This window comes from Trichosurus vulpecula, chromosome 2 (assembly GCF_011100635.1).
Source record: "Trichosurus vulpecula isolate mTriVul1 chromosome 2, mTriVul1.pri, whole genome shotgun sequence".
Classification (NCBI taxonomy): domain Eukaryota; kingdom Metazoa; phylum Chordata; class Mammalia; order Diprotodontia; family Phalangeridae; genus Trichosurus; species Trichosurus vulpecula.
In genome coordinates this window covers 176,489,191-176,513,049 of record NC_050574.1, presented here as the reverse complement: position 1 = coordinate 176,513,049, position 23,859 = coordinate 176,489,191, and the positions used below count along the sequence as shown (strand labels likewise).

The window sequence follows — 23,859 nt, the reverse complement described above, 5'->3', positions numbered from 1 at the left end:
TAGCTCTCGCTGCCAAGTTGATGAGAACTGCAGGGCATATCACAATTGAAGTATATTTCTGGCCTGTCTTTTATGATGTGCCCTTTATTTATGCCCACTCTTATCTAGCTGTTTATACAGAAGCCTCCATTTGACACTCCTGTTCTTTGTAACAACTGCCCTTCAGTACTATGCTCAGTGAAACTCCCTAGTTTCCTCCCCTTCCCTGCTTCTCATATCTCATGACTTTTCTAAAAACATTTTTTAAAAATACCCTCTGTGCAAACCTCTGTCATCTGGAAAGGTGCTCCTCAGTCGTCCATTGAACACTAATCATCAAGTAAAAACACCCGAGACTGTGACTATATATGACAATATATACATTTTGCTCTCCTAGTTCTTTCTGCTTCGTAACCAGTTGCTGCTAACTAAGGCAGTGGTTGGACTTTGTGCGGTTCAAAGTTTTCAAGTCCTGTTTGAGAGAGAGCCTTCCCACTCCCACTCATTTTCTAGCATGGGGCAATTCTACCTCACTTAAATTCAATTCATGAGCAAGTCAAAACATCGCCCTACTGATGTCATTAATCTGCTTCTAGGACAAAGACAAATAACAACTCAGCCCTACTTCTTAGCTCATTCCGATCTTCCCACCAAATCTGTGTAATCCAGGGTAATACACCTGATAGGCACTGAATGAATGTTGACTTGAATATTCTTTTACCAGTCAAGAGTCAGCCAGCTGACTTTCTCTAAGCCTTGAGTGGTGGGAGGGACAGGGTCAGTCTAGGTTTGGAACTTCTAGATTGGGCTAGGTGGACTACAGTTCTATAGTTTGGGAGCCCCAGACACTCAACTAGGTCAGAACCCAGAGCTCATACGTTGAGTTATGTTTATTTCACACATTCAAAGTCCACCTGTAGGTCAATGTTTCGGTTCAGAGAGTTAGAATGACCACAGAAACACCCTGAATTTTTTTGTTCCTACCTCTGATCTCCCACACTTCCAGTCACAAGCATTGAAATATAATCATGATAGAATATTCCTGTTTGACAGTGAACTTAAGTGGAAGGACAACACCAAGGCACTCCTTGCCCTGTCTACAATAGTGAAATCTCTTAATAATTTCATTCTTGGTAATTCCTACATGTTTTCATGCCTCAGGCAGCGAGGTGCCACAGTGCATAGAATGCTGCCCCTGGAGTCAGGAAGACAGGAGCTCAAATCTGGTTTCAGACACTTACTAGCTGTGTGACCCTGGGCAAGTCATTTAACCTGAGTTTCTTTATCTGTAACATGAAAATCATAGCATCTACCTCTTAGGTTGTTATGAGGATCAAATGAGATATCTATAAAACCTAGCTCAGTCCTCAGCCCATAGGAAGAGCTGTGTAAATGCTAACTGTTATTATTGTTGTTATTATAGCCAAGGTCTACTTACGGGCTTCATCTTTAAGAAAAGTCAGCACTTCTCCTACACCCAGATGACAGCTACAGCTTCCCTAGTTTAAGTCATGAAGATCTTGTCATTAAAGGCAATGAGTAATTTTGGGTACCCATATATCGAACAGGTGTAATATTATAATATGCAGAATACTCCTCTCCATTTTTTCTTCATCTGTGTGTTTCTGGCTCAGGGGCACAGAGTGCTTCTATTTCAGCAGTTAGGTACCATATGCTGAGGAAGCAGGGAGAACACATCTCCTTTTAGTATGATAATTCCCAGGAGTCCCAGATTTCAGTTCCTGCTCCGTTTCCTAGCAGCATGTGTTCTTTAGCAGTAAAAGGCTGGCATGTTCTATCAGAACTGCTTAATTCATTTGTATGGAGCTGTTTTCACATTGAAAATGGAGCTCTCAGGTGTCACCAAATCAGATGCAGTTTTTCTTGTTCTCACTTTGAATGCATCATTCCTGTGGATGCAATTTCTGGGGATCACTCTTTGCTCTGAGCTGTGGAGAAAGGGAGACTGATAGGTCTCCACAGACATTTCCCTTTTCTAGAATTAGGTGAATCACCTCTTATAAATCCAATGACCCTGTGTTTTACATGAAGGATGGGTGGCAGATAAAGACAGTGTAACACAACTCTAGTTAGTTTTGGATACCTGCTGTGCTAGCTCTTAACTATTCTAATGCTTTGTGGTACTTAATATGAACAAAGCTGTTTTTCTAAATGAAAAGGGAACATTTTCAGAACCACTAGGATTGAGCTAAAAATCTGTGGAGGCTTTTTAAAGCAGCTCCCTCTTGGTATAATTCAAGCAGCAAATGTTTGCTGCCTTTGATTTCAAACACTAGGTGCACTGGAGATCACAAAATAGGTCTTGTGAAAGTTGAAAATTTATTACCTTGAAAAAGCATAGGTTCCAAACAGGAAAGTGATGTGCGTCCATATAGAGAATTTCCCATCTCATCCTTACCCTCCTTTCACTAGGACTCCTCAGAACTGAAATTCTTTAGTATCAGCCATGAAAAATAAAATTGCTGGCATTACTAGTTAACATAGCTTGAGTACCTTCATGGATGTATGGTAGAGTAGGGAAAAAAAAGAAAGGGTTTTTAGAGCATAAATTTGGCATAGTCATCTTCACCTCTGAGAAACAGTCTAGGGAGGAGAAAGATGTTCATGACAACATTTCACAAAAGGTTTTGGAGAAAGAATAGTTTGCTTTATATAGTTTTGCAAGTCTGTCATATTTGTTGGCCTGTGTAGTAGCTAGTGTTTACTAGATTACTGCTTGGCCCTTAGTAGATATGGGCTTATTCTTAAAGCCGACACGTTTATGACTGTAGGAATCCATAAATATTCACTGCGTTTTATTTCTTAGAAGCATTCTGTCTCTCTCTGCTTTTGGTTATAACCAACTTCTGTTGATCTGGTCATTTCTTTTCTTTTTCTAGAGACTATTAATGATGTTACCTTTGGAGCAGGGGTTAGTTACATAACACCATCTTCAGAAAAAGGCAAGTTCTCTTTAAGATTCTTCTTGATTATTCTCCATTTTTAAAATGTTAAGGTATACTGAACTTGTCTGGTTCCATTTCAGAGAAATCTGGATTCCAGGGTCAAGGAGGTGATATTTTGTGTTTGTCATTGCCTGATCAGTAAGTTTAATACCTAGATAAATGATTTGGGGATGGAATGATTACAATAGCTTTCTTTTTAAATTGATTTCATTTTAGTTCCCGGATGACATAGCATTTTTATTTCTCCCCAGATCCCCACAGCCTCGGCAATGGAATGTCAAGTCTCCAGCCAGGAGTAAAGACACCCTGGTTAGCAGCAGGAGAAGGTCCCTGCGAAAGACTCCCTTGAAAACAGCCAACTGAAATAGCCCATCGCAGGGTGTAACCCTAGAAGAGAACACTTAGACAAAGTTTTTTAATGATGTGCAGAAGTAAATCATGTGGAAAACAAAATGTATTCCCTCCCACACAGAGGGTATCTGATTATGGTCTTAAGTGTAAATTCAACAGATCTTCCTCCAGATCCCCTCTATTCTTTCACATATAATTGGTTTACCACACTTAAGTCTGTTCACTCAAGTTTTTAGCAAAAAAAGGCATCACATATACAATGTTAAAAGTTGCCAATACAAAAATATGGCAGATTCATTGCTTTTGCCAGAATTAAAGAAGTTTAACATTATGCCGTTATTCCATTTGAGAAGTGTTAAGGACACCTTGGTAAGTTGTATCTCATCTGGGGAATTCCACAACTGAACACAGTTCATAGTTTCTCCCAATATAAATCAAGCCTTTATTAGTGGATGCTGCTTTCCCTGGTAGTATACACTTGCCCAGTATTTATGTGGAATTAAATGTATTTTTTTTTATCATAACTACACCTTTAAAGCAATGTACAGTTTTTTAAAAATATAAATAAAGTGTAAATATAGCCGTTCGTTGTTTAAATAGAAAATTCTTTTTTTCTGGAAATACCATTTTTACTTTTAGCCATTTTACTTTTATATAAAAAGTTTAGTGAAAACAAAGCCAAATCTTTCATTTTAAAGAAAAAAAATTATAATTCATGTTGTCTCAACTACGTTGTCTCTAAGTTCCTTCTTTTACCCTGTTCCACAACAAAGTATTTTGTCTTATGATGACTGTTCCAACAGATAATATTCTCATTATATAAATACTTGGATTCTTCATTTCCACCTACCAAAACAGCTGCTTAGAGACACCAACATTGAGGCTGGTTTGTCTTACAGCCAAATTTAATTTCATCTGCTAATGGCATTAGCATTAGATGAACAGAATTCACATGACTATTCACACTTGTTGCTTTACCCAAAGGGCTGACTTTAGCGACCATGAAGGAGAAATGACAAGAATGACAACAAATTCAGTGGGTTCCAAGGTTTAATCCCAGTATTACAGCAGCGAAATGCACAGGGTTAGGTCTTGGGGTTTGTGTGTGCATGTGTTTTTAATACACATAGCCAGTTGGGTTTGAGGAGTGAAATGTCATCCTGTGTTTCTCCTCTACCCCATATAACTAGGTATATTAACTTGTAAGACAAAAATGAATGCCGTTAATAGAGTATGCCTCACAGTGTTGCTCTTTGGTGAACTACTTGGTCTATCTACAGTATAGGCATTGATCTCTTGTAGGTGGTGTAGGGATTATGGCCTCCCTTTATAAACTACTGGGCTATACCAGTCAAGTGGTTTTTGTTTCACACTGGCTTTCCTGCCTACTTTTCCCTAATAAATTAGCTAAGTGAAAAAGAAGGAAAGTGTTTCTTTTGAAGAATGTTTAAATAAAGAGGCTGGGGTTATAATTTTTTTCTTAAAAAAAAGGTTTATAAATGATGTCTTACAGAAGTATCAAATTATATGTATTAGTACAAATCTATAACATTTATGTACAGTGATATCCATACCAAAGACAAGAAAAACTGCCTTGGATAGAATTCCTGAATCCTCTTAGCCTCATTTCACATCTTAAAAATATGTGAATTTTCCAATTAAAAAAAAATTTTCCTTTTTAAATCTTTCTGCAGCAAAAGCCTGCTAGACTTCACATTTTTCTCCTACTTTATACTGACCATGGTGGAACACAGGGCTAGGGTGGGAAGGCTTTAGTGTATAAAACTAGAGACAATAAAGCTGCCTTATCACTATGGCAACCCAAGGAAAAGGTCAAGGCATTATTCCCCATCTAGTCTAGAAAAAGGGGAGATTGGCTCTGCACTGTCCTTGAGAACAGTCCTAATTCTAAACATTTAAAATACTGATGCAATGAACAAATAGGTAACTGTGAAGCCACAGCTATACAATTGCCCAATGAAAACAAACATTTGGTGAAAAATCCCAAGGCATAGTATTTTTATATAAACTACAAAAAAAAAGCTGTAAATTCTAACATTTACAAGTATCCAACCAAAATACTGTCAAAGCATAAAAGTTAAGACAATTCAACTGAAATTTAATCACAAGATGGCTACATTCTGCTACATGAAAAAATATCCTTTAAGCACATCACTGAGTCATAAGAGCCTTTTTGGAGAAGCTCCTTGCATCAAACCTCTTCACACCATGAGTGTGACATAGCAATGTCTTTGAGGCTAAGAACACCTACTTTTGAAGAACAAGGACTACTGAATATTCTTTCTAAAGCCCCCAAAGTGAGCAAAGCCTCAGGGACATCAAAGTTTAAAATCAAAATTAGAAAAATGCTTTTGATTCAAGCATTTTACTTTTCTCAGGTTTTCTGCACTGGTTATACAATCTAATCCTCTTCAAAAGACTGGGGTAGCTGCCACCACATCATGGCTTACTGAAAAGTGAGACAGACAGCCTACAGTGTCTGGCTGCTTCATACCAAAGGGTAATAATGAAATTCATTTTCTTTTTTAAAAAATGTTACTGTAGTTGATAGATTTCATTTCTAAAATCACCCTTGACGTTGGGTGCAGTCATGTGAAACACAAATAGTTAAAGGTAGTTTTAAAAAACAAAGCCCCTGCTTTGCTTAATTGACCTTCCAGGGTTGACAGTCTGAACAAGATGAGACCTGAAGGCTGAGGTCAGATCACGATAGGGAACCCAACAGACTGCATGGAAAAACACACCTAACTGTTTTTGAAGTGTCCATCTTTAAATACTTCCTGATCCAAGTTGAGCTTCCATCAGACATAGGACTTGATAGCAAAGCTATTTGGGATGCAGAGCCACACCAGATTTTAAATCCTTAAGCAGCCACACTGAATAATACTCAGAAGCTAACAGCCAATACCAATTCTGGAGCGGTAGCCATGTGACTTACTCCATAAGTAGATAAATGAATTAGAGCTTCTGGGTAGTCTTCAAATACATCTGCCTGTTAAAGAGATGTGAGGGTAAAAGCAGTTCAAATACTACTCAAGGGTATAATATATCTGGTTTTTAGAGTTACAAAGGTTACAGAAGTATCTTTGCTTCTTAATGGAATTTTGAAAAATGATACCTGAGCAATGGTCCAATGTATGACTCACAAGCTTTCCTGGGGGAAATGCTGCTGTCTGGAAGAAGGAAAGCTCTTCTGTGAGCCTGTAAGACTTGAGTACAGGTGCTTTTAAATGCTGGCATTCTCAGTGTTAACACTGTTGTGATTTGAAGTGCCTAACTTGTGTTTGATTTTTTTTTAAATGTTAACATTGTTGCGTGACAACATATTTACAATTTAAATAAAAAATTTCATTCTTTGAAGTAATCAAAATACATCTTTTGCAAAAATTTAGAATGCAGAACCCTACAAAATAAACAAGACCCATAAAAAAGCAGAAACTATTTCAGTACCATTTTAAACCTGGCCCAGGATGGATGTTTTGCTTTTAATTTAAAATATTTTCTTAAATATTGAAAACCCACCATGGGCAAGCCTATCTTTTTCAGATAAGAGGTAAGACCTGCAAACAACCTTCCTTATTTTGGTTTTTATAAAATGCTGACTGATACTATGCATTGATTTTTAAAAGGTTTTAAAAAGGAATTGCACAATAGTGCCTATAAGGCCAGTCAATTTAAAAACAGGTTAATTGCATAAAAGGCCTCAGCTTTGTAGATTTATCATAATTTCCAATTCCACACCTGCAAGGTGAGTCAAATCTTAATTTGTATTCCTAAGGTCCTATGCAGCTGCCCTCCCTTCTCCCTACCACTGCTGAGAAGCTAATTAGTACCATAGGCTCACGTCTAACCTTTAACAAACTTCTACCTCCTGAACTGCAGGCATGGAAAAACTCACTTTGGGAGACACTTTTATGGTATCCTACCCTGGAAGGCAAAGGACTAGGGCTATTCCTACTTGGTAATCCTCCCGATACACAAATTCAGTCTTCTCCAGTTACCATCCCCCATCTTGGGGACAATTCATTGCCAACTTTGGCAAGGGGAAAAACAAGTTTTGTACAAGCGTCTAACTCTCTCCAAGCGCACTTTGCTCATAGGTTGCTCTTGATCGGAGTCTCTAACGGAGGTATTTGCATGTGTTCTCTGCCAGATGGTCAGATTTCAGATCACAAAGGATGACTTGTGTCTGAAGTCCCCCTGCAAAGACAATACAGGAAGTTAAAATACGGCCAAACGCAACTCTTCAGAGACCTCCAAGAACTAATACTGGAAGAATGGGGCAAGAGATGGAAAGGAAGAAAGGGACCAAACCTAACTGCAAAGAAAGAGTGAGCATCAAATAAGATAGCCAGCTTGTGAACTGAGGGACAAGAGAAAGGAATGGCAGTGTCAGAGTGGGGTTGGTTTCAAGTGGGAGGAGGACAGGGAGCTCAGGTTCTGGGTACCTGGTTTTAAGCTGAGGTTCTCCCCACAGGAACAACTGGGTTTTCAAGTAGGGAAGGACAATTTCTTTATTGAAGTTCTTAGGTACACCCAGAATACTGTCTGGGCCCTACTGCTTTCCTCCCCAGGGAATGAATCCCAGTTGCTTTCTCAGACTCCTTACCTCATCATCTGTCCGGATATAGTTAACTCCATCAGGTTTCCCTGGATTCTTGTAGCTGTAAAGGGGAGAAGAAGGAAGTTAAGTAACTAGACCTGATTTCCAATGTAACTATCAACTTAAGCCCTTTAATTTTCATGCTAGACTCACCTTTCTCCATTCTGTTTGTTGTTGATGAAATAACCCCGTCTATATGCACAACAGATGCCCAGAGTTATCAGGACTAGGACAGCCAGGACAACCAAAACCCCTCCAATGATCCCACCAATGTTCAGGTCATCTGGGAAAGAGGAGAGGAGTAGATGACTCATACAATCTGGTCCCACTGCCAACTACCACCACTCCCAAGCCCCTACCTACCCAAGCCAAATCCTACTCAAATTCAAAAGATATTAGTTCCTGTCAATTAAAATAACTGCCTGCTTCTCACAGAATTTCAAGGACCTCTGATTTCACTATTCCCAAATGATACAGTGGCATTAACTTCTCTCTTGTAGTCCAAATGGTAAAACTGTTAACTGCTTTTATTACTAGAATAGAAGAGAGTTGGCATTTACAAAAAGCTTGAAATCTTTTTGTGAATGAAGTCCTGAAGACATCATTGATGAGATTTAGTGGATAGTCTGAGGGCAGAATGGGGAGCCAGAATGCATGAGGAAAAAAGACCGACTCTCAGTATCTCGACACTGCAGGAGTCAGAGCCTAACTTAGGTTGATTAGCTATATACTAGAATGAGTGGGTCACAAAGGGACAAACAGGATTCAATACTGCACAACAAAAGCATTCCAGTAGCTTTCTATGCCTCAAAATTTCCTTCACAGGGATTTTCTATGTTGCTATCCAATCACCTGAATCCTTATCTCTTTACTGAACCTGGAAAAAGGATTTACTGTAACAGTCCCTTGGGGTCATTGTATGTCTTATATGGGGGTGGGAGGGTGAGGGAGGAATGAGTCTCCCTTCTGAGATCCCACTGACCAGCCCAGTTCTGCTTCTTTTGTGCAAACTAAAGCACACAAAATATATACCAAAGCCTGAGCTATGAAAATGCTCCCACAGCACACCCTGGAGGTAACCTAAAATCATTAGGGTTAATTTGAAAGTTGTGACTCAGTCCCTGAGAAATAGTTAGAACTAGATAGTCTCTGGAGGGCCCACACAACCTTATGTTTTAGTGATTTGATCAGCCCACCAGACAAAAGCAGTATTAAATTCATTGTCAGAAGTTATAGGATTAGTCATATTTCTAATGCTAGAATTCTCTTAACAATCTATTTCTAGAAGATAACATATTGCAAGGACACACAATTTTTCTAGGCATTTGTTTCTCAGAACTTTCTCATCTTCCCCCTCAGTGTAGAAGTAACCCAGGTTAATCGTGGGTAGGTTTTGTCATGACTGAAATTAAGGTAAAATAAGACACAAGTTCTGAGCATGATCAATTTATTAGCAAAGTGCAAATTTGCTAATAAACAGCGTCTCCGCCTCCTCAGTAAGCTAAGACCCCTCAAATGAGGCATGATAGATCATTTTTATAGACAAAAAGAGCATCCAAAAAAAATAGAAGGCAGCATCACAGACAGGGAAGACAACATGATTAGTTACAAAGTGAAAAGCATCATAGGGATGGGGAACAATATGACTGGCTGCAACTTGGGAATGTGGGGCTAGCAACAACTTTCTCCTTCCATCTTGTCACTAGGAAATTCTGACTGATTTAATCCACCTGTAAGAATAACTAATGGTATAGAGATAATAGATTTCCTCTAATTGTTGAAGGACAGCTAGTGGTATAGAGATAACAAGTTTCGTTTAATTAAAGTGATTTATAGGGAAACTAAACTTTTAAACTTAGAGAGGACGACCAAACTGAACCTATGAATGTCTGAACTTAATTCAAAGACAAAGAAACATGACTTAGGCAGTTATATAAAAATGTCAGTGGTGATATAAAATAGAATCAATTTGATTTTCTCATAACTAACTTCTGAAGGGCTGCAACACAGGAGCAAAAGACAGCAGTTTAACTGATGATATCTCCTGAGCCAGAGTTTGGCCTTCAGCATTTTCCTGTCCCCCCTCCCTTTCTGGTTGAAACACTTCAGCAGCAGGTGCACTCACAGACTTCCATCTCCTGCTCTTCACAGTTGGCGGAGCCAGCTTCATTGGTAGCAATGCAGTAGTACTGGCCTGTGTCCTCCTTGTGTACAGCACTGAAAACCTATTCCAGGAGAAAAATAATAGGGTAATCAAGGGTTTCTCAGGGGGAGACTTCTCAAGGCAACAGGATATCCACCTCAGAATGTGGAGAGAAGAGCCTGTGGAAACCCAGAGAATTACAAAGTAATTGTATTCTCAGCGGGATTTGGTTTCCCCTTGGACACCAATGCAGTGAACAGGGTCTTACCAACACCTTAAGGCATTCATTCCTATGAGTTCTTTGACAGTAATAGTCCTGGTGATCAACATCCTAGAACTATTCAGTAATGGGATGCCAGTTCATCACTTGATTCAGATAAATGGGCCCTGAGAATGATAGCTTCTAGTACTCAATTCAGTAGAAGACATTATAATGTTGGCTCATTACTTGGATATCATATAGTTCAAATGTTTTCTTGTATTCCAAAACATGACAACATGCAAAACATCCTGATACGGCAAGACAGACATTAGTCATTTCTCCCCTAAGACTCATCTAATGACTGCTAGAAGTTCTGTTCTCTTTCTCTCTTTCTTACCTTTCTCCCCCAACCACAGCAATTCACAAATTACTTCCCCTCCCCTCACTACCCCTCCCCTGCACAAGGAGCACCAGAACATCTTACCAGTGTGCCAGTGTCAGAGTTCAAGACAAATGAAGAGTTTCGGAACCTGGGGTTGGCTTTGGAGTCAGTTGGCAAAGGTATGTCATTTCGGTACCACCTGTACTGGGGCCGGGGATAGCCCTCATTCTCCTGGCAGTGCAGTGTTGCGGACTTGCCAACAGGTACAGCCTTTGGCACTCTGCAGACAGGAATCACTGGTTTCACTGCAAAAGGAACATCAGATTGTGTTTAAATCCAGATCCACAGCTCTGTTCTTATTGAATCCCACAGAAACCAAGCTTCAAAACAAAATAAGAACCAAAGAAGTGGCCCTTGTTCCACAGTCATGTCACCTGAGAATCCTGCTTTCTTCTACCCCAAACCCCAACCATAAGTTCCTTCTTATGATAGTTGTGCTCTCTCATGCTGGAGAAACATGGAAAAAAGAAGTAGCACCTCTAATTCACTTCTCAGGTGACCTCTTATGCCAAAGCCATCCCAATCCTTAAATGTAGCCTCCCCTCAACAGGTACCATGGTATCTCTAAGTGACACTAGACTCTAGATTGCAAGAAATCAAAGTAGACAAGGATCCCTCTTCCTCTGGAGGCTCAGAGTCATGTAACCTGATGAAAAAGAGGGTGTTGTTGATGCTATCTGAAATCTTACCTTGCACTGTGAGATCAATGACAATCTCGTCAATTTCCTTGTGATCATTTCGAGCTACAACTTCACAGCGGTAAGAGGCCGTGTCTGACCGTGTCACATTTAGGATCTTCAGAGAAGTTTTTCCCAAGAGCTCTGCACGACCTGCCAAGTGCCCTGGGGAAAAAGGGAATCCCAGACATGATTATTCAAGGCTATCTTTACCACCTAGAGATGGCCAATCCTAGTGCTGAAACTCATGACTAACACAGAGAAAGTTCCAAAACTACAGACAGCTTTGGGAGAGGGGGACAACTTACTTCCCTTTTTACTAAATCCAGACTTTTTTTTTAAAAATCCTTTTATCTGCTCAATGTCAAAGTAAAAGTAGTTTCACTTTCAAGAGAATGTGCAGAACTTGGCAGAGCAATAAGGAACTGAAAAATAAGCCATTCAAAAAAAAAGGGATAAAAGAATTGAGATTACAAACTCTGGTGCTGAGTGACAATCATGAGCTGATTAGCTTGAAAAAAAGCAAGTTTAGGTTGAAACATGAATGCAGGTAACATATGAAAGGACTTTCTGACAGTAAGTATAGAATGGAGATTATAGGATCTCCTTTCCTTTAAGGACAGTCATCTTAACCTGGATACTGTAAGCACTATCTTGTCTGAAGGCAGAGGAAGAGACCAAGAGATTTCAAAGTCCCTTCCATCTTTGAGATTTTATATGATAAATTTAATCTATTGAATGGTAAAATATCTAGCTCCCAGGAATAAATTTTTAAGAATTCACTACTGCTAAATTCTTACCAATACCACTTCACTCAGAGGAACCACAGGTTCAGAGCTCTGGGTGGGAGTAACCTAAGTAGAGGAGACTCAGAAGTGGTGGGACAGAAAAGCAAATATTTAATAAAGAGATTCCCAGTAATATTCATGACCCCCCAAGCATTGGAAAATCTGTCTTGTCATTAGCCTCCTGTCTTCCCTCGTCTAATCATTTGATGAGATTGTCATCACATCTACTTTTACTGATGAGTAGGACTCTTGTATTTCTTCCCTTGTGCAAAAGGGCAGGATAAGGACCCAGTAAATGAGACAGTACAATCAGTTCACTTCCCAAAAGAAAATTGTTTCCCATACTAGGATAACAATGGACCAATCCTAATCTCAGATACAACCATTAAAGTAGGAAGAGGAAGTTGGAGGAAAGTAAGCAAAGAGGACAAAGAGCCCATACCCTGGATTTTATTGTCAAAAAATACATAGGTTGTTTGATCATCTTGAATTTTTTTCCACTCAATCCTGGGATCATTTGTTTGAGAGTCTGTAATGATGCAAGACAGTTCCACACCTAGAAGGAAATAGAAAAATCAACCCTGAATAAATGTAAAGCTATAGTTTCACTCTGCTACAGGCCCTGTAACTTTTTCTCTAGAACAAGAGAAAATTTCATTGGGTGATACAAAAATCTGCCACCTCCTGGCTCCAAGAGCCTTTGGGCAAAGATGGAACTCAGCCAGAGAACTAATAAAGATGTTCATCAAGGACTTGTGGCTACACAGAACATGCTACCTAGAGAGGGCTACCCCATTTACAGAAAATGTCATTCTTTGCTAGTCTAAGCACAAAGCCTGGGCGAAGGGACCATTTGTCAATAACTAGATAAACACTGAGGCAAAGGCTACTGTTAACTGTTAAACTGTGCCTGGATCAGAAATCATAGATGAATATCACTGTGGTTTTCTCCATGCCTCACCGCTCCCTGCCTTTGGTCTTTCATAAAGTCTACAGTCTACAACACCAAAGACAGAAAAGAGCTCAGAAATCATTTAGCCTAATCATCCTTAGCCAATTTATGAATCACATCTACTCTACAACATCCATCCAAAAGCGTCACCCATCTATTGCTGGAAATAAGGAATTTATTACTCCCTACTCCATTCATAAGAAGTTTTTCATATATTGAGATGAAACTTTCCTCCCTGTAATTCCTACCCTACTTCTGCTCTTCAGGACCAAATAGAAAAAAAAAATCTAACCCCTGTTCTACATGACCATTCTTTAAAAACATTAATCAGGTCCCTTCTCCCTCTCTACTCCTAAGTTGTCTTTTGTCTAAAATAAACATGCCCAGTTTCTTTCTCTAATTCCTAAGTGACATAGATTTCAGTCATCTCAATCCTACTGTCATTAATTATGTACTTAATATATGCAAAACACACAGCAAATGCTTGCTGAATTGAAGGCTTTGACTTTGTGCTAGGCACCAGAAATACAAAGGCAAAAGTTACAAAAGGGTTCCTGCCCTCAGGGATCTTGCATTCTATTCTCATTACCCAAATCACCCTCCCACTTGATAACGTTGCCTTTTGAAATGTGATGTCCAGACCTGGATGTAATATTACAGGTGTAGTCTAACCAGGTCATCTCTTTGGTCCAAGGACTATTACCTTCTTGTTCTATGCATTCAAATTCTACTAATGCAGCCCAAGATCATGTCAGCTTTCTTTGGCAGACACACGACACTACTGATTCATACTGGCCTTGCAGTCCACTGATATCCTTAGATCTCAGGCCTAAGCTTAGGTGTTGTTTCTCCCCTCCATGAAAGCAATGGTCATTAACAAAGAAGATTTCATTCCAAAACCAAAATTTTGGTTCTGACCTGACTGCAAGGTCACTTAACAACCAGTAGGTGGTGCCCACCCCCAATAGAGATATTTCATTACTCACTTTCAAATTCCCGTACCACAGGATTCTGGTTGCTGGATTTCAAGTTCACAGCCCCAATAAGGCAACCTAAGTGTATAAAAACAAACGAAATCAGAAACAATATATTGTTCAAACTACAAAGAAAACTCAGATTTTTTACCTCTATAGGAGCTATGGTCACCGGCCCCAGAGGCTAGACAAGAGTTTTATTCCCAAATCCAAGCTATGTTCTTGCAGCATGCAAAACTTCCTTTTCTTAGAACCATTTCATTGTAAAGAGCCAAGAGAAGGAAGGGTCCTGAGAATTCATTTCGTATATTAATCTCCTTAAGGCCTTTCCTTTGATGATCATAGGGTCCCCAGCTCCATTTTTCTCAAACTCAAAGTTATTATAACTTTTCCAACATTTCTCACATAAGGCTCTAAACATCTTGGCATCCCCTTTATCTTCCCTCTCTCCTTTACTTCCCAGTACAAAAATTCAATTAAAAGAGTTTAAGTGCCACAATGAAAAGGGAAATCTCTGGAGATTTCACATTCTCTAGGCTGATTTTTTTTTTACTATCTATTCTCTCACATCCCCCTCACACTTCAGTTGTAGGTCTGACTAGACTATGTATGGTACAGCACTATTGAAGAAGATTCTCCTAATACCCATGCTTTGCCAATTTTTTCTTCCAAGTTATAGCCGAAGTACTGGGTCAGATTTTGTCTTTTCTACTCCACCACCATAGGTAATCTATAGCTGGACATGACAAATAAGAAGGAGATATTCTGGCTGAGAAATAAACATAAAACCTAATAGTGTTATTCCGGAGGTCAATGGAGCTAGGATTAAAACCTAGAATCACCTACCCAGCAAAACTGAGTATCATGCTCCAAGGCAAAATATGGACTTTCAATAAAATAGAGGACAAGTTTTCTCAGTGAAAAGACCAGAACTTAATAGAAAATTTGACTTTCAAACACAAGAATCAAGAGAAGCATGAAAAGGTAATCAAGAAACAGAAATTGCAAGGGACTTACTAAAGTTGAACTGTTTTGTTTACATTCCTACATGGAAAGATGACATGTATGATTCATGAGACCTCAGTATTAGGGTAGCTGAAGGGAATATGCATATATATATGTTTATGTATACATATAAGTGAATGTGTATGTATGTATATATCTCTGTGTATATATATATGTGTGTGTATATACATATATATGTGTATGTATATATATATGTATATATATATATAAAAAGAGAGAGAGAGCAGACACAGGGTGAGTTGAAGATGAAGGGAAGATATCTAAAAGAAATAAAATCAAATAATCAAATTAAGGGATGAGAGAGCAACATACTGAGAGAGGGAGATAGGGAGTGATAGAATGGGGTGGGTTATCTCGCATAAAGGTGGCAAGAGGAAGCAGTTCTGTGGGAGGAGGGGAGAGGGCAGGTGAGGGGGGAATGAGTGAACCTTGCTCTCATCACATTTGGCCTGAGGAGGGAATACCATACATACTCAATTGGGTATCTTACCCCACAGGAAAGAAGAGGGAGGAAGATAAAAAAATAAAAGCGGGGGGGGGGGGGGGGATGATGGAGGGGAGGGCAGATGGGGGTGGAGGTAATCAAAAACAAACACTTTGGAAAGAGGACAGGGTCAAGGGAGAAAATTCAATAAAGCAGGATGGGTTGGGAAGGAGCAAAATATATTTAGTCTTTCACAACATGAGTATTGTGGAAGGGTTATACATAACGATACACATGTGGCCTATGTTGAATTGCTTGACTTCTTAGGGAGGGTGGGTGAGAAGGGAAGAGGAGAGAGAATTTGGAACTCAAAGTTTTAAAATCAGATGTTCAAAAACAAAAAAAGTTTTTATATGCAACTAAAAAATAAGATACACAGGCAATGGGGCGTAGAAATTTATCTTGCCCTACAAGAAAGGAAGGGAAAAGGGGATGAGAGGGGAGGGAGGTGATAGAAGGGAGGGCTGACTGGGGAACAGGGCAACCAGAATATATGCCATCTTGGGGTGGGTGGGAGGGTAGAAATGGGGAGAAAATGTGTAATTCAAACTCTTGTGAAAATCAATGCTGAAAACTAAATATGTTAAATAAATAAATTTAAATTAAAAAAAAGTTACTACCCACATCCTAGAATTCCTAAAAAAATAAATAAATCTAATAGTGTAATCAGATACCAATCAATAGTTAAAGGGCTGAAAATTTAGAAAGTTTTCTTTCATTTTCACCATCACTATGCTCTACCGCCTCACCCTACCATTAAAAAATTTTAATTAAAAATTTTCAAAAAATTAATTCAAGTGAAAGAAAATAACTCTTTGTATTTTGGAGGTAGCTTATGGATGGATAGAGTAAAGGCTAATTTCAATTGTGGGAGGTGGCCAGACAGGCTAATTCCAGAGTGTGACATTTAAATATAAACAAGATCAAGCATTTCTATGATGACATCGTTCACAAGACTTCCTTTGTGCAATTGTCCACTGATACACAGCCAACTACTCACATTCACCATGTGCTTCTCCAGTGTTCAATTTAAATTGTTCAAAAACTGTGGTATCCTATGACTCTCCATCATATAGCATCACCAGGAGAATGTTGTGAAGAGAAAGAGAACTACGCAATTTCCAAATGCAATCCAGATTACTCTTTTCTTCCTGTTCAATTCTCACTCTCCATGACCTGTATCCTTCCAAAATATTTGTGTAGCACCTGGGGCACTCTCCTCTCAAGAGAGCAGGCCCCTAAGAATACTTACTCTAGGTTCAAGATGCTTTGTGAATCCACATCCAATCAAAACTGTAGCTCACAAGCCATCATCATGTTTACTTTTTCTATTGTCAGCCAGTGGATACCATTAATTCAAGGTAAAGGCATTTAATAAAACTGCATGGTAATAAAAGCCACAATAGAACAATTTTCCTTCATAAACTTAGGGCTCCTAAGCCCACAAATGCTTATACCATCAATGGGTACAGCAGGAATACATAGGGATCACCTATGAGGAACACACATAAAGGACACATATGTGGCAAGGGCACACAGATGGAGTAATACACACCAGCCATGTTGTAGGGCTACCTCTATCCTCTATGTGACTGAGCTGCTCTAACTGTGCTTCCTTGGTGGGTGTGTCATTTCTGCCGGGTATACTTTTCTGCTTCTCCATAGTTCTGTTGGTTATTGCTGGGTGTGGTAGTCTCTGCTAAGCACTGCCTGCTGCTACCAGCTTCTGGACTAATCTCTTCAGGGTCACCCGCTGGCCATCTCAGTTCCTATCTCCAGAAGTATAATGAACAAAATCTTTCTTTACATGGACAAGTGTCATGACAGCTCTTTAATCATAGCCACCATATCCAGCTAACAAAAGGCAAGCAGACTGCCCTTAGGCTAAAATTGTCTTTCCTTTTATATCACTAGGTCTGAGAAGAAATCAAAGTACTCTGACATACATAAGTATTTAATTTAAGATAGGATATTCCCAAGACCTTCTCTGGTTTAGCATGCAAATGAACATGAATCAGAACGAAAAGAAAGCATGATCCCAGTTCTCCATCTATTGAGCCCTTTTGTTTAGTTGTTTTTTCAGTCATGTATGACTCTTCATGACCCCTTTTGGGGTTTTCTTGGCAAAGATACTGAGATACGAGAAAACTGAGGCAAAGAGAGCTAAGTGACTTGCCCAGGGTCACCCGGCTAGTAAGTGTCTGAGGCTGAATTTGAATTCACGTCTTCCTGACACCAGGCTCAGCACCCTATCCACTGTACTACCTACATTCCTGCCATTATAATGCATATTTGTCAGCAAGGAAACCCCATTTCTTTGTTGCTATATTTTGCCTCCATACATTTGTCCTAATGGAAGACCAGCACTATGGGTGGTCTATCCAACTATTTATGTACACATCTAGACAAATTCTTCAATTTCCACTATGACTACTTAGGCCGAATGCCTGGCAATGATTATAAATTTCACTTAGGTGGTTTCTTTATGTTCTGGAGCTTAATGCAGTCAGCACAATATCATTCACAAGCAGGAACATGTAAATGATCTGTGTATAATGATCCCTATTCCTTGTTTTATGCCTTGTTTAGTATTAATGATCAAAGAGTCATTGAACAAAGTTAGACACTCAATAGAATTCTGTAATTGTATGATCCTATATGCATGGGAGATAACTTGTTGAAGGCAAGCCTTTAAGGTGGCGTTTTGCTCAACCAACTGAAATGTTGAAAATATTCTACAAATAGAGTGTATTAAATATACCTTTCAGTAAATCATGTGACTATAAAGATGTAGTTTTCTGTAGATGAGATCACTTATGAAAGTCTGCCTATTCTCCCTCCTCATACTTTCATTAAGGATGCCTTCAAAGCACGTAGATCAGTCTCATAAAAATCTTACAGGTAAGAAAAAGCAAGCATATAAGCTCCTGGTTATTTATATCTTCTTGGTCATTTTTTTATTGGTAAGAAAAGATTTGAGATTTTTTTCCCCATGCTTCTCTCAGATACTCCAGCAAGTGATCCCTTAATGTTCTCAAAACTGTCATCTCCAACATGAATTTCCTATGTACGTACTTGGTCTAATTTGGCTGCTTTTCCTATCTTTGTTTTCTTTGGTCCCACTTCAACTTCATTCATCATATTGCTAGAACCCAAATGGGGGGCTGAAGAAAAGAGTTTAGATCGTCACAGAACTTTATATACAATTTCATCCTTTAATGCCCTTATGATGACTTTGTTTACTTGGGTATTTTGCCAGTCTTTTTTATGCTCATTCTTCCCTCCATTGTGTCTCAAAGTTTTGTGAAGTGACACTGATCATCATATTCCATCATCATCCTCGATATGATTTTATAAGGGCATTTCTGTTCTAAGTCAGTGTTGCCTTTGGTTGCCGTAGCTCTATTTGGCAAGGCCATCAAGTATTTGCTGCCTTATTTCCACTGATCTTCTGATTGTAGTGATGACTCTACAGGGGTTAAATTTCCTCAAGAAATGCTTAGTATGATGTCTGTTTTATTATCCATTTCCTGTTTGGGGCATCAACAGCTTACTAATATATATAAGGTTGGACTTATCTCAAACACATTTTTTTTTCATTTTTCATTTTTATTCTTCTAAGTTGGTATTGATTTTTACATTTGCTCTTGGTTAGTATTCTGACTATACATAGATGGCAGATTCAGAAATTCCCACACTGATAAGCAGTCATTTCCTCTGTTAAAATATAACCAATTCCATTTTTTGTGATGTTTTTGATGTTCATCATCCCCCCGTGTCTTCCAACTCTTCTCTTGAGAAGAGTATCCACAATATATAGGAATGAGGCTTCTGTGAAGTTTACGAACCTCTGAACTCTCTCTTTTCACTACTGGACCATGTTACCCAACATATTTTTTTATTACCTTCTCTCAAATTCACATTTACACACTGAAATTACCAAATTAAATAAAGTATGTGCTAATTTACAGAGTCTCAGTGAGTTCTTAATAGAATATTCCTATCTCCTTATACAAGTATTTATTATTTATCTACCAAGTATTTATTAAGCAACCACATCAGGCACTGTACTGTGCTAGGCACTACGGATACAAAGAAAGGCAAAAAAAAGTCTCTGTATTGAGAAGCTCATAGTCCAATGTTTCATTCTCTGAAATAAATGTTAGAAAATAAGACATGCCATTATTTTTATGGTAGTCCTTTTGTGAATGCTCATCATAAGCACAGAAATTTGACATGGCCAACTGTCCCAGGAAATTATGATTCTTTCCTGTTGCCCTTGGATACACAATAAAATCAACTCCACTAATGCCTTTATCTGCATAAAGAGAAATATTATTCTTTTAAGCTATAGCTTCCTAGTCTCCTGGCTTACAATAACAATAAAAGCTAACCTTACATAGCACCTTAAGGTTTACAAAGCAGTATGTGTGTGTGTTTGTATGTGTGTGTACACATAATATATCAACATATTATATATACATATACATAAAATCTCATTTGAACTTAAAAACAACCCAGTGAAGTAGAAATAGGTGAAATTGTAATGCTCATTTTAGAGATTAATGAAGAAGCATTTAAGTGTTTACTATGTGGTGGGTACTCTCCTAAGTGCTAGAGGTACAAAGAAAAGCAAAAACAGCCTCTAAACTTAAGAAGCTCGCATCCCAATGGCAGCAACTATAAGTAACTAGGTATATACAAGTTATATATAGAGTAGAGAGAAAGTAACCTTGGAGAAGACTCTAGTAGATGGAGGAACAAGGAAAGAATTGCAAAAGGAGTCACTCCAGCTGTCTTTAAAGAAGTGAGATTCTAAGAAGCGGAGTTAAGGAAGAAAATTGTAGGACACCCAGTGCAAGGAGATTAGCAGCAAGTAAGACAGTATAACTGTTTAGCAGCATGTGTGGAATGGACTAAAAGATAAGAAGGGCAAAAAGCCAGGAAAGAGCTAGATTGAAGAGCTTTAAGACCAAAGAAAATATTTTATACTTGATACTCGAGATAATAGGAAGGCACTGGAGCCAGGTTACCCAGGTTCTACCCAACACCAATCAGAATGGCAAAGCTGACAAAGAAAATGATAAATACTGGAGTAGATTAAGAAAAAGAGGCCCATTAATGCACTGTGGTTGGACCTATGAAGTGGTAGAGCCATTTGGATCTATGCTCCAAAGTTACTAAACAGCTCTTTGACCCATGAATGGGTAAAAATTTGATCCATTTGACCCCAAGGAGATCAAAGAAAGAAAAACTCCCTTATGTACAAAAATATTTATAGCAGCTCCTTATCAACTAAGGAATGGCTGAACAAATTATGGTATATGACTATAATATAGAACATTATTGTGCTGTAAAAAATCTGGGATGACTTGTATGAACTGATACAGAGTGAAATGAAGCAGAACTAAAATAATTTATGTAACAACTCTGGTCAATTCAATGACCAGCCATGATTCCAGAGGACCCTTCCCACCTCCTGAAAGAGAAGTGACAGTTATACAGAGACACCTTTTTGGACATGGCCATGGATTTGTTTTGCTTGACTATGCAAATTTGTTACAAGGGTTATGTATTCCTTTTCTCCAGGGGGCTGGAGGCTGGGGGAGATGAGGAAGGAAACTAAATGCTTGTTAAATGGGGGAAAAAATGTTTTTTGACTAAGTGAATGTTGATGTCATTCACAGGATTAGTAATTCAGAAAGTAGAATAGGATTTAAAGGAAATGTAATGAAATTGGTTTCAGACATGTTATTTTGAGGTATCAGTGTGACACCCAGATGGAATTAGCTTGTTAGGCAGTTTGAGACTCAAGTCTGAAGTTTAGGAGAAGGTGAGGTTGGACAAATTAATCTGGAAGTAATCTGCACAGAGATGTGATAGTTGAAGCCACGAAACCGAATGATTCTATTAGGATGGGGAGGAGTGTGTGGAAAGAAAAGAATGTCAGGAACAAAACCATGGAGAATAGCAACATTAAGGGATCAAGAAGAGGGGCAAGTAAACAAAATGGTTAAGAAATCTAAGAAGATAACCAAGAAAGTTCAAGGACAGTATATCCAGAAGAAGGGGCAATCAAGAACAAGTTGTACCCTGAGGCACACCAGCAAATTCAGTGGTGTGTGAATTACTAAGGACAAGCAATAATTTTGATGTGTGATTTCATTTTGTGTCAACTGCAAAATACTTAAAATTTAAGAACTCTGACCAATTAAACTGCCAGCTATGACTATAGATGACTAATGATGAAGCTTTCATCCTGCTTCTTGGCAAAGAGGCATCAAGACCAGAGGTGCAGAAAAGATAAATTTTCAGACATGTTCAATGTGTGGATTTGTATTTCATGATTATATTTTTTTTACAAGGGAAAGCTTTTATTGGGTGGAAGGGTAGAAAGTTAGGCAGAAGTAGGGGAATAGTGATAACAAGACTTTAAAAAGGAGGGAGGTAACTAAAGAACATCAACGAATCATTAAAAAAAATAAACCAATGAACGCAGAGGAAGCTTAGGAGGGGACTGACGCAAGCAGAGCAGTGGTCTAACTACTGTGTTAAATTTAAAATATCCCCAAAACTCAAAGAACTAGTTCCATGTATCAGAAATTCACATACATTCCTCTCTTTCCGGTGTTCTCTGAAAAGGGAAAGATTCATGTTTGTTGATATTTGTCAAGTTCATAATAATAAAATGAAAAAATTTTAAACCACTATATTATTACAAGAAAATACGTAAAAATATGTGGCCTGTCTTCCTTCAACTAGTAACCAAACTTTAGAAACTATAGAACATTTTTTTTCCTTCTTCTCTTTTAATTTCAATGCTATTTTAGGTAACAAATCACATGGCAAATATGTGTTTTGCTCCCATCTTTCCTCCCCAACAAATAGAAACTTTACTAAATCGCTCAAAAGCTTCAAATCTTAAAGGGTCCAAATCACGATGACTTAAGTAACATAAAATCCTCTTGCTGCTTTTAGCCTTGTGACATCTAATCTTGTGTCACCTTTTAACACCTCCAAAAGGAGGCTACAGACCCAGGTCAATTGAAATTGTTTCATTTATATTAACCTAAAACAGTCCCTCTCAGTGGATTACTTGTGTCTAAATAGCTCTTTTCCTCTCTCTGAATCTAAAGACTCTAATTTGTTCCAAATCTGATAATTACCCCAAGCTTGACTCATAGTAATACAAATCAACTTTGTTACCTATCATGGTAACAGGTGACTGTTACATAGTCTCAGCTCTTTCCTACTCTGCCACCCTTAAGTGAGTGTCATGACCAGCTGCTCAAATCAGTCCTGGAGAATAATGTACCCCACGAGGTTTCAAGAATAGAGGGACCACTTCAAAACAAGTAACACCGCAAGGCATGTGATTATTCAGAACAGCTGAGGCCAGGGTTTACCAACATCCCATCCTTAGAGTTGTTTCCTCGAACTCTCTACTTCTGAAAAATCCTTCCCTGACTTGATTTCTCTCTAGCTATGACTTTGGAGCTCCATTCCATGTTAGTTCTTTCCCTCCCCCAAACCCCAGAGGTCAGAGTTTCTGATCCAATAACAGTGGTTTGTTGAAAGGGGGTATAGTATTCTGACCTGGCCACAGGGACTGATGGCCACAGACATAACTTTTCAATACCATTAATGGTTTTAGGTTGGAGCCGTAATGACTTGGGGAGGCTAGCACTGAGGGTGCTACCAGTCGGGATGCTAAAAAAGGATCTAGACTTAGAACCCAGGAATAGTGAGAGAGTGGGTGAATACTGCCTTTCATGGGACAATGAAAATAGTCTTACAATCAAAAGACCTGCGGCCAAATCTTATCCTTAACATTTGATAGCTATTTGACCCTAAGTAGTTATTTTAACCTTTCTGTGCCACAGGTGCCTCATTCTATTTCACAAGATAATGAGGAAAGACTTAAAAGTTCTTTATAAATATGAGGCATTAGCATAATTTTGCATCTACTGTACCTAAATGTTGTACATAGTATAAATACATTCTTACTTTCCCTCCACTAAACCTTACATTATTTGAATCTGAAGAGAGGAACTTTGGACAGGTAAAAAGAATGGGGGCCAGTATCGTTTTAAGTTTGTCTGTTCACCTCTACCAAGATTACTCTCTGGGGAGATGTCATCAAAAGATGCACACATCAGAGGTTTAGTAGAAAGAGCAATGGATTTGGGAATCAGAAAGAACTAGATTTGAGTTGCAGTTCAGGTTTTTACTAATTACATAGCCTAGGGCA

General features: G+C 38.6%; 2 protein-coding genes across 3 annotated transcripts in view; one reads left to right on the top strand and one right to left on the bottom strand.

Annotated features, from left to right (window-relative positions):
• Nucleotides 1-3,929, top strand: part of NCAPD3 (non-SMC condensin II complex subunit D3) — a 113,382-nt gene extending 109,453 nt beyond the window's left edge. Inside the window, 3 exon segments of the mRNA XM_036744398.1 lie at nt 2,880-2,942; nt 3,026-3,083; nt 3,197-3,929. Coding sequence (XP_036600293.1) covers nt 2,880-2,942; nt 3,026-3,083; nt 3,197-3,308 — 233 coding nt within the window. The 3' untranslated portion in view covers nt 3,309-3,929.
• A 399-nt stretch (nt 3,930-4,328) lies between these two features.
• JAM3 (junctional adhesion molecule 3) overlaps nt 4,329-23,859 on the bottom strand; it is a 92,046-nt gene continuing 72,515 nt past the window's right edge. Inside the window, exons 2-10 of one of the 2 annotated variants that reach the window (XR_005009564.1) lie at nt 14,111-14,176; nt 12,615-12,728; nt 11,397-11,549; nt 10,750-10,952; nt 10,046-10,145; nt 8,074-8,203; nt 7,927-7,981; nt 6,436-7,517; nt 4,329-6,309 (exon numbers count right to left, since the gene is read on the bottom strand). Coding sequence is in view for 1 of the 2 variants with exons in the window: in XM_036744393.1 (XP_036600288.1) it covers nt 7,482-7,517; nt 7,927-7,981; nt 8,074-8,203; nt 10,046-10,145; nt 10,750-10,952; nt 11,397-11,549; nt 12,615-12,728; nt 14,111-14,176 (857 nt within the window). In the remaining variant the exon portion in view is untranslated. Of the gene's footprint in view, nt 7,518-7,926; nt 7,982-8,073; nt 8,204-10,045; nt 10,146-10,749; nt 10,953-11,396; nt 11,550-12,614; nt 12,729-14,110; nt 14,177-23,859 lie in introns of both variants that reach the window. The other variant, XM_036744393.1, reaches the window with a different exon arrangement.